General features: G+C 46.1%; 6 protein-coding genes across 6 annotated transcripts, besides 10 other annotated features; all 6 read right to left on the bottom strand.

Moving 5' to 3' along the window:
- Positions 1 to 830, bottom strand: Tc00.1047053509509.69 (hypothetical protein, conserved; the record flags this gene model as incomplete). The annotated part of the gene is made up of 1 exon (XM_801356.1): positions 1 to 830. A coding segment is annotated over one exon (830 nt), but the record flags the coding sequence as incomplete, so codon positions are not given.
- Positions 1 to 10,546: a sequence feature (heterozygous, non-Esmeraldo-like haplotype).
- Tc00.1047053509509.60 (small GTP-binding protein, putative) lies at positions 1,100 to 2,815 on the bottom strand (the record flags this gene model as incomplete). The annotated part of the gene is made up of 1 exon (XM_801355.1): positions 1,100 to 2,815. The coding sequence occupies one exon, from the start codon at positions 2,813 to 2,815 to the stop codon at positions 1,100 to 1,102; it is 1,716 nt and encodes a 571-aa protein (XP_806448.1).
- On the bottom strand, positions 3,105 to 3,701 carry Tc00.1047053509509.50 (hypothetical protein, conserved; the record flags this gene model as incomplete). The annotated part of the gene is made up of 1 exon (XM_801354.1): positions 3,105 to 3,701. The coding sequence occupies one exon, from the start codon at positions 3,699 to 3,701 to the stop codon at positions 3,105 to 3,107; it is 597 nt and encodes a 198-aa protein (XP_806447.1).
- Positions 3,759 to 3,783: a microsatellite.
- Positions 3,783 to 3,803: a microsatellite.
- On the bottom strand, positions 4,087 to 4,965 carry Tc00.1047053509509.40 (hypothetical protein, conserved; the record flags this gene model as incomplete). The annotated part of the gene is made up of 1 exon (XM_801353.1): positions 4,087 to 4,965. The coding sequence occupies one exon, from the start codon at positions 4,963 to 4,965 to the stop codon at positions 4,087 to 4,089; it is 879 nt and encodes a 292-aa protein (XP_806446.1).
- Positions 5,021 to 5,080: a sequence feature (T-rich).
- On the bottom strand, positions 5,388 to 7,496 carry Tc00.1047053509509.30 (6-phosphofructo-2-kinase/fructose-2,6-biphosphatase, putative; the record flags this gene model as incomplete). Its single annotated transcript, XM_801352.1, has 1 exon — positions 5,388 to 7,496. The coding sequence occupies one exon, from the start codon at positions 7,494 to 7,496 to the stop codon at positions 5,388 to 5,390; it is 2,109 nt and encodes a 702-aa protein (XP_806445.1).
- Positions 7,424 to 7,447: a microsatellite.
- Positions 7,984 to 8,003: a microsatellite.
- Tc00.1047053509509.20 (C-1-tetrahydrofolate synthase, cytoplasmic, putative) lies at positions 8,056 to 8,949 on the bottom strand (the record flags this gene model as incomplete). The annotated part of the gene is made up of 1 exon (XM_801351.1): positions 8,056 to 8,949. One exon carries the CDS (start codon positions 8,947 to 8,949, stop codon positions 8,056 to 8,058), a length of 894 nt encoding a protein of 297 aa, XP_806444.1.
- Positions 9,480 to 9,503: a microsatellite.
- Positions 9,643 to 9,686: a microsatellite.
- Positions 9,987 to 10,007: a microsatellite.
- Positions 10,208 to 10,473: a mobile genetic element.

The raw sequence follows: 10,546 nt of genomic DNA, 5'->3' as shown, positions 1-10,546 counted from the left end.
AGTACCACAAGGGAGCGGTAGCGCAGCTCTTCGTCGACGAGGATGTCCTCCATTCCGGAGGAAGTCGCCTTCTTTGGATGAGAAAAGATGCGATTTTCGTCGAGTGGAGGACGACGCTTCCTTGGTTCAATCAACTGAACATCCGTGTTGATCTCTGAATGTGGGTGAGGAGAGGGAAGCTGGACGACACTTCCCAAACGCGGCAAGCGATGTTGTTCCTCGGTTCGACGATCCCCTTCATAACGTGGCAAAACGCTTAGTTTATGTGATGTTCGCTCCTGGTACGAATACGCGTGAGGATCGGCGTTCTTCCGCATATTCGCAACTAGTAACGACTCCTCGGCACTCTCCTCTTCAGGGAACCCAAACACGTCAAGTACCTGTAAAAACGCATGACAAAGGTCACGTCCCGTCATGTCTGCAGCAACCAATGATGAGAAACGCTCCAACATGGCATTGACGTGAGAATGAAAAACCCTACCAAGCTTCTCCTGCTCTATGGCGCTCAGCATTGCTGTCTCAGCCTCCCAAAAGGATACTAGACGTGATTTCAATGCATAAATCATATTTTGGCGCACATCCCTTGACCGCTCTATAGCAAGAACGCCGCACGTATAATGCAACTGTTTTAGCATACAGGCATATAACACCACGCTCACGTCACTCCAAATGAATACACCCAAAGGCCGTGTTGGTTCACACGACGCCTCACTCTCAATGCTGGAAACATCACGCGCCCCATTTTCCACCACTTTTTTGTTATCATCGTTGGTGGTGTTGCCTACGTCTTCCGTGCTCGAGATCGAGCGTGTGCGCTTTCTTTTACGCATTTATTGAACGTCCACGTATCCTTCTGTTTTTGTTTTATTTTATTGTTGACTTCCGTCCAGCGTGTCGTTCCCTTTACCCTCCAAAAAAAAAAAAGAACAAAAAAAAAGGTAGTACCACCAAAAGAGAAAGCTGGAAAGAAAAACATGAGAGAAAGAGAATACAAGACATTCAGATGACTTTAATAATAATAAAAAACACCGCCGTCCACAATTATACGATCAGAAACAAAAAACACACACACACAATTCACTGCATTGCATCGCTAAAGTTAAATGTAGTCGGGGTTAGAGTCCTTTACTTCCTGAATAAGACGGATGGGAACCCCACGAAAGTCAAACTCCTCCACAATTGTATTTTTCATCATTTCCTGAAGTGCCCTTGGCAATGTGTTTTCATCATTCTTCGTCTGCAAATGAAGCAAGAAGGTCGGTGGACGTGTATTTACCTGCGTGATGCGTCCTACACGGGCAACGTGGTATGGAATGATAACAGACTTCTCCATCTTGCGCCAGAGACGTGTCAGCTCCGCACGGCGCACACGTTTGTTCCATGTATCATAAAGTAATAATGCCTGGTCCATAAGTAGAGTGAGATTCAGTCCTGTGTGAGCAGAGACAACGACAGCGTTGCTATATTTCACCTCTCGTACCTGTCGCTTGATTTTAAAGTCAATAGCCTCTGCGGTTGCACTCTGATCCAGAACCGCATCCCACTTGTTGGCACACAGTAAAAAAGGTCGCCCCTCTGCGGCAACAGAATGTAACACAGCCATGTCATACTTGTTCGGGTGGCCCTCTGTGGCATCAAAAACAACAATCACCACATGAGCGTAGCGAATCTCATTTACTGAAAGATCATGAATACGGCCAATAAAATCACGGTCGGCACGGAATCGATTTCTTGTCAGACCAGCAGTATCAATGAGTTTCACTTTACGTCCCTTATAGATACATGGTAGCTCTACCGGATCACGTGTGGAATTCTTCTCATCGACAGCACGGCTGCGCTCAAAGCCCACTAAACGATTGATTAAACTTGATTTGCCACTATTCGTTCTCCCTACCAGCGCTATGCGAATAAAGCGATCTGCGCAGTTGCGGTCACGTATCTCCTCCATGGCGGACTCATCCCCCTGCATGGCAAGGTCCTCAATGTCCCAGTCATTTTCCACCTTTTGCATAGAGTGGATGTGGTACAATGGCTCCAACACGGCTGCAAGCATTTCCATCCCCGATTTGCGTCGTGCGGAGAATGGAATGGCATTGCCTAGTCCGAGTTCATTGTATCGCTCAAGAACTCGGTCCTCTTCGTCTAACGGAACGAGATCCATCTTGTTCACCAACACGAATGTTGGCATACATTTGAGTTGCAGGTAATGAATGAGGTCAAATTCAGCTGAATGCAAATCCTCGTCAACGGATGTAACAAAAATGGCAGCATCCGCCGTTTCCACGGTACGAAATGCCTCCTCCACCAGTTTTCCGTTCACCATACCCGGCGTGTCAATGATGGTGAAGTGCATTCCCTCCAGCTGGGCATGGCCCTCCACCGAGTCACGCGTGATGCCGTCAAAGTCACGGACAATGTTTTTCCGATGTGGCATCGTCGGGTCTTCGCTCAGTAAATTAAAAAGAGACGATTTGCCGCTGTTCATGCGGCCAACAATTGCCACTCGAAGCCGCTGGTCGCCCAGGAGCTTCACTACCGGTTGCCAACCCGCAACACGCTTTCGCTGATCGTCGGTGCGATTACTGTCCGGTAGAGCGGGCGAGATGTCATTTAGAACGCCGCCCGAACGCCGCACCTGTTCGCGCCAGTCCGAGCTAAGGCCATGTCGGATTTGTCTATTCAAAGGCAACGCAAACTGAGAACTTTTCATTGCGTTATTTGCAGCGGCAGTACTGTTGGTGCTCGGTGGCGTGGCTGTGGTAAGAAACACTACGCCACTGCTACGCAAGGCATTCACAATGCAAAATCGCCTCATTCCTTGCGGTCCACTCCCCTCCCTCCTTTTTATGTTGTATATTTATACAGGGAGAAAGATAAGAAAAGAATATTTATAGCTGCATAGTTAAAAAAAAAAAAAAAAACGACCTGCAATTACACTTTCAACAAATAATTTGAAAGAAAATTCTGCAAAAAACATTTTCTTTTTTTTTCATTGATTTTTTTTTTTTTTGTAGATGATAAAAAAGTTGTAGTCCCACAAAATGCATGTGCCTTGAGGCACCGCAAGCACCACCCCCTCATCTGTTCTCTTCTCAAAGATATTTTCACGAAACATATTCAACAAGAAGGTCATCTACCATCTTGCGAACTCCCTCATTTTTTGCTGTGCTAAGGCATTTGTTGCGAATGTATTCAACGTTGTCCGTCTGCAGCGGATGTGCCGCCAAAACCATTTTCACCAGTTCCTCATTTACCACCGATTTATTCAGTTGCGCCCGTAAAACGGCACGAACAGGGCGTCGATCTGTCGGGTCGTAGCATTTATTTGCAATAAAGGCACGCACGGCGTCCACGTTCTCCCGCTCACAGGCAATTAAGAAGAGATGCTTCAGATGATATTGCTCAATGGTGCGCTTGCAATCCTGCATTAATTCAAAAATAGGAGCAATTGGTATCAAATGACTGCAAAGCACAGCGGTTGCTATGAGAACAGCCAGCTGCTGGTCGTTTGCAAACTTGGCAAAACGGTAAATCGTCGCGGTATCCCACTGTCGTTGCACAAGTTCAACGTAAATGTTTTCATCCATGCAGGCGTTGTTGAGCTCAGCCTCGTGTGCGTCAAGAAATCCCATCAGGCCATCGGTGTCATGATTATAAATGTAACGGTGCAAGGAAGCATTCAAAGATTGTTTCTGTCCCATTGGTGTTCCACAATTAATTGCCTTCTGTACGTATGTATTTCTGCCGGTCTGTCTGTATCTCTCTCTCTCTCTCTCTCTCTCTGTGTGTGTGTGTGTGTGTGTTCGATAAAACGGCTTGGATCCAGTTCTTCTTCCTGTTTCTTGACAGAATGCGGAAAACTCGTTTAATTACTCTGCGAGCTTAACAGCAGAAGAATCAAAGGAGACAAGAAGAAAAACAAAATGAATTCTCAGAAAAAAAAAAAAAACAGAGTGTGAGAGATTTTGTGTGTATTCATTGTAAAGAAGTCAAAATCACGGTAACAAAAAATAATTCATCAAGCGCTTCTCGTTTTCCCCTTTCTTCTTGTTTTTCGTTGTTGTTTTCCTTTTCCTTTCCTTTCGTTTACTTGCAATAATTTATGTTTACGCGTGACAAAAGTGTCGGAATGGAGGCTATAAGCGGGCCGTACTTCGCGGAGTTCTCATACAAATCAAACAGCGGCGCTGCAACCAGTTCCACGTCACGCTGCGCCACAGTCAGCAGCATCTGCGGTGGAAGGTGCACGAGAAAAACGGTGCGCACCTCCTTCACATCGCTCTCCGCCACATGTGCCGGGACATACGGATACATAAAAGGATCAAAGTGTGGCCTGTACCACCGCCCAAGTGCCTCACCGACCCGAAAGGACGATGATGACGGCGCTACCGCCAAACTGTGCGATGCACCCACCTCAACCACCATCTCGGACGACTCGCTCTCCGCCGTCCGTGACGCCATCAAACTCTTTTTCTCATTCAACAGGTCCCTGCCAAGTTTTCGCAGCAGGCATATCTCCTCCGGCTCGCCTTTCCTGCACCGGCCACCGGGCAAAGAAAATACCGCCAAGTTATTTGTGTTTGTCGCCGGCAGCACGCGTGAATGCGCTGACGCCTTTGTGTTCGCGTGTCGCAGCAAAAGAACATGCGGGTGGTCGTGGACATGCACAAGAAGAACACCCTCAACCGAGTGCACGCACTGCTCCTCGCGACAGCGCGCCTTGAGACTCATGAGTTTTTCAAGTGGCGTTTTTAGTCGCCGTTCCACGGATTGAGAGGTATTGCCGCCAGCGTCACGGCGTTTATTCGCGGCGCCACCGCCACCACCGCTGTTTTCGTTCATATTACCGCTATTATTAGTATTATTGGCGCCCCGCACCACCGCCTGCATGACTCTCATCAGGGAAGGATCTTGCAGCAGATATGCCCCAAACGGGAACACATCAATCTTCGCCTTGAGAGACATTCAATGGCCTTGCAGACAGCTGAACCACCAACCACAACCCAACAGAAAGACTTGAAGAAATAAAAACAAAAACAAAGTCAACGAAAAAAAAATAAGGAGGAAAAAACACAAAAGCTCATGCACATTCCACGTGCAATTAAGTGTAACACAAACCACAGTTGAACAAAAGCGGTGTATTCACAGCGTACGCTTCCTTCGCATTCAGAGCCTAGACAACTCTAGACACCTCCTCCTCATTCCCGTTCCTGTTTGTTCTTGCTGTTGCGACCCCATTTTGTTGTCTCAAAAAACACATAATTACAATTACACACACAAAAAAAAAAAAAACAGAAACAGAGAGGCAGGCAAAACATATACACACACATTTTATCGGTTGATCTGCTGTGGCAAATGTTATTCCCTTCTCATCACCGCATCCTCCATCACTTCTTACCAGACCTACAAAAAATATTCAGGCTACTTTGCTGCGTTGCCTTCGTCACCTTCCCGGTGCGACGGTGTTGGATTCGGTCCACCTCCTTTGAGAGATCGATGGTCTCCGCGACGCGGTTGAAGCCCACAAGACGAATTTTAATGACACTCTCAAAAGGAATATCAATCTTGTATGCATCTTGTGGAGCCACAAAGTCATCATTCTCGGAAACAAAGTAGGAATAAAGACCCTGCAGCAGCTGAAGGTGTGAGACCACAAGAACAGGCTCGGTGCTCGCCTGAATGTCATGAATATGAGGCTCAAGTCGTGCATTGTAGAGCTGATGGACACACTCTCCATTTGGCCACGCTGTGTGGTATGGATCTGCCTGCATATGAAGCAATGTACTTGGCATTGCCCTGCGAACATCAGAAAGTAACTGTCCATCACAGTCACCATGGTTCAGACTGTCAAGTGTGGGAAAGTACGCCACACGACAGTTCAGTTTCGGTTCTTTAATTTGCGCAGCAGAGGCGCTACTGCGTTGAAGTACACTCTGCTCCTCAAAGTATTGCACTGTTTCTATACATCGAAGGGCACAACTACTCATCACTGTAAACGATTTCATTTGTAATTCCCCTTGAAAATACTCAAAAAGCGCCTCACTATACGCCTGTCCACGCTCTGTCAGTCGCGAGTTTCCGCCTATACGACCGGCAATCAAGTCAACATATTCCCCAGCACGCGTGAGGTAAAGATTGCTAGGTGCATGGTTTAAGTTATGTAGCATGTACGACAGTCGTGACGGCATCCATCCAGAGATGTTATTTAGTGCAAATGTAGTTTGGTCCTCAATAAGAATATACGTGAGATCCCTGTCTGTGGTGGGACTCAGGGATTTGTATAGAGCATTCAGACGTTCAATCCGTGCATAATACTGATCGACAAAGCTTTGTGTGGCCCCAGGATTTATTTCCTTCTTGCGGTTCACGTTTAGGCGCACAATCTCCGAATTGTTGTTCACAACCTCCACGAATATCACACGATTCGGCCGTATGAGGCCCGTTTCTCGAATCGCGCTCATCAATGCCATGCGACGCAACGGACTGCAGTTCGTGCCATTCAGCACCGCCACACCATCGGTTTCATCTATAAATTGTGTCATGTCTTTTGCGATGGCAGCGGCAATACGACGCTCCACCTCCGCCGCACTCAAAGCCGTAGATACGACGCCACCTTCTTCAAGTTTCTCTTTGTATGTAGAGCGTATAAAAATCCTGCTTTGTAGCCCATTCCACTTGAAGTAGCGCTGAATCTGCCTCGCGATGTATGTCTTCCCCCTACCAGGGAGACCTACCATGATGACAATAAGACTTCCCATCATTGGTTGGGGAATCTGTGAAAAGTCCGGATGTGCAGACATAATGGGACTATCAAGCAAAAAACTATCCGGCTTTCCACAAGCGTCCAGTTCATGGCCATGTTCCTGAGAGTGTCTCAGTAGAAGCTGCACAACTTCCCTGCGATTATTCTCCCCCGCCAGCCTAAAAGGCGTCTTGTCATCCTTGTCCAAAAGCGTCGGGTCAGCCCCAAACTCAAGAAGTAATCTAACCACCTGGACATGACCCAGAGCGCTGGCTATGTGGAGTGGGGTCTGTTCGTCGTAATCCCTGCAGTCCGTGTCCGCGCCGCTCTCTAGAAGTAGACGCACACCCACGCTGTCGCCAGATGCAGCCAAGTGGCAAAGCTCAACTGAGAGCATCTTTGCGACGGCAGGATCCATATCCTCCTGCGGTGCTGAGGTCCATGGCGTGTCATCGGCATCCTCGGTTGACTGCAAGGAACGCAAACGAGTTTCGATTTTTGCAATTTCCTCCTGAATGGCCGCCATTCGCTCAAAGCTGCTCGGTTTTGCCGTCTGTTCGCCACCTCCGCGAGTCCCTAAAGTCGCAGGCATCACAGGCATTGTTGTTGGCACCCAACGGTAAATTATTACCGACAAGAAAAAATAAAGTACCCCCGTACACAGAGAGACTGCACACACCCAAAAAAAAAAAAAAAAAAAAAAAAGTAAAGCAGCAAAAGTGGCATGAATAACAGAGCAAATAAGAAAACTCATCGTCGCATAGATAAAAAAAGATGCGGAAACATCTTCCTTCAGGGAAAGTTGTAGAGATGACAATATATATATATATCCCTACTTCCTTCTTGTTTGCCCATCAAACCACCAGCCATTCAATAGGAACGCACACAGCCATACGTGTAATAAATAAATAAAAATAGACACAATACTTTAATTGAAACACCCCCCAAAAGAATATATATATATATATCCTTCATTGTCTACGGTCGCAGCCCCCCCTCCAAAAAAAAAAAAAAAAACTCTACTAGTTATCATTACTATTATTTTTTTTTTTTCCAAATTGCATTGCCCCATCACATAGACACACACAGAGACAGATTCAATATGCCATCGACAGGAGATGCGACTAGGCGTGGTTCCATTTTGTAGATAACCCCGCATAATTCGCTCCTTTGCCGGAATGATTCACGGAGAGAAATAGAAATTCCAACAAATAAAGAGCCGCCCTCCGTCTTTCTTCTTAAATAATAATAATAATAATAAAGTAAAGTCTTGTAAATAGCTCACTTTAGCTGAGATTTCTTTCACTCATCCCTCAGGCCTGACTAAGACTCCTCTTGAAGCCTGCAAGAGTGTTCTTTAGCAGCATTGCGATCGTCATTGGGCCAACACCACCAGGCACTGGGGTAATCCAGCCAGCACGCTTTTGCGCCTCCTCAAAGCACACATCGCCGGCAATTCGATATCCTGCCTTTTTGGAAGGGTCGTCCACGGGAGTTGTGCCCACATCAATGACTGCGGCGCCTTCCCTAATCCATTCACCCCGCACAAATCCTGGCTTCCCCATGGCTGCCACAACTATGTGGGACGACCGGACAACATCAATCAAATCCGCAAGCGGCGTGGCGGAGTGGACGACGGTAACAGTCGCATTATTTGCTGTTAGCAATGCGGCGACTGGGGCACCCACAATGTTGCTGCGTCCAAGAACCACAGCGCGTTTCCCTGCCATCGTGACACCACTTCGCTTCAGTAGCTCAATCACACCAGCAGGGGTGCATGGCACAAAGAGAGGCTCGCACCCTTTGGTGTGCAGCAGCCCCACATTGACGGGAAGCAACGCATCGGAATCCTTCTCTGGGGATATTTTCTTCAGCACGGCGTCCTGATCAATATGGTCTGGCAGAGGCAGCTGCACAATAATGCCGTGGCAGTCCGCATTTTGATCAAGTTTTTCAACCTCCGCTTGAATTTCCTCCTGCGTCACGTCCGCAGGAAGCTCAACATTGAAGGTTACAAACCCGCACTCCTCCGCCGCCTTTTTCTTCAGTCGCACGTAAGTCTGAGAATCCTTTCGCTCGCCACAAATGATAGCCGAAATCCCTGGCCGCCTGCCATACTTCGCCCACAGTTGTTCCACCTCTGACTTCATCTCCGCCCGTATCGTCTCGGCAATCCCTTTGCCATCAATCACTACGGCCCCCGACATGTCAATTCGGTTAATGTTAAGAAGAAAAAAAAAAAAAAAAGACGCGACGACCCAAAATGTACACCGATATATGTATTTATGTTCGTATACGATAAAACCCTCTTAACAGCTCCAAGGCTTCTTCTGTGCTGACAATTTATGATGTAGTCTTGGATTTTTTTCCAAAATAAACTACCAGACACACGAAAAAGAGAAGAATCCCACCATATACTCGAACAATGGAGTTAACAGGCAGTGAGTACAAGGACGCATGCATATAAATAAATAAAACACTGAAAAGAAATGGCTGCAACGGAAGAGGAAAGTAAACACATTTTTTTTTTCTTCTTTAAGCTCTCTCCCTCTAACTGCATATATACACGTGCAGGTGTGTATAACATATCTGTATAAAAACAACAGAGTTAAAAGAATATCCATAAAAATAAAATAAAAGGCGTACCGTTGACTTTTTGTATAGCGCACGGAACACTTTGCCCTTTGAACGGTTGCTGCTATCGCTGCCTCTGTCGTACAACACACACACAAATAATAATAAATAAATAAATAAATAAATATTAAACCCATGCATCACGATGCGTATACGCAATAATGTAAATGGCAATGCGGAATGGAATCAACATGTGTTTTTTTTTTCTGCACTTTAATTCATGTCCTTAAATACACCTGCGGAAGGCAAGTATGGGAAAGGGGGGAATATACGCATACATACACGTACACGTATGCATGCATGCATGTATCATATCAGCATCAAGAAATCAAAACAAAAAACAAAAAAAAAAAAACATTTCTGTAAGCATCGCACCACTTCCCGTCTCTCCATGGCTCCAAAACGCACAACAAATAAAAAGTCAAAAAAAAAACAGGTGGTATTGCAGAAAAAAGTAGGATGACTGAGTGAGTGAAGGGGGGGGGGGGGTGGGGGGTGGGGGAGAAAAGCCAATAAAATAAAATAAAAAACAAGCATCTATGCACCCAATATATAAAATTATATACATGGATTTTTATACAAAAACATATATTTATCTGCAGTCGGCTCCAAAAAAAAAAAAAAAAAAAAAGCAGGACATATATAGATATATATATATATAAAGCGGGAGCGGTGGGTGGTGCATCTGCACCGCAGTGATATGTATCTAGTTTATAGGAAAAATAGTAAGAATAAAACAACACACATATATGTATATGTTTATATATATATAACGGATCATCCTTAACGACACCTTTCTATTCTATGACACACACACAAACACACACAATTCCTTGGCGAAGCCGGCCACCTCAATTTGTTGCCGGGGTCTAGTACTCTCTTGCCAGAAAGGAAGATAAGTGCCTGCTGTTCATGCTTCAAACCCGATGGGTAGCTGCTACTTAGTTTTACGGGACGGGAGGGCAAAAGATGGGGCCATTCTATAGTGGCTGCCCGCGGGGTAAGGTTATCCTTGCTGATGAATTCCATCGTACGCTTACCAGAGCTGCACATTGGAGAGATGTAGTTATTACGACTGGTAAGAGAAGAAACACACACACAAACACAATTTCTCTCTCGCCTGTACATCCACGTCACCTCCAAAAAAATTCTCGCCCCCCCCCCCCCCCA

The sequence above is a fragment of the Trypanosoma cruzi genome, genomic scaffold (assembly GCF_000209065.1).
Source record: "Trypanosoma cruzi strain CL Brener 1047053516027 genomic scaffold, whole genome shotgun sequence".
In the NCBI taxonomy this organism is placed as follows: domain Eukaryota; phylum Euglenozoa; class Kinetoplastea; order Trypanosomatida; family Trypanosomatidae; genus Trypanosoma; species Trypanosoma cruzi.
This window is presented reverse-complemented; position numbering and strand designations above follow the sequence as displayed.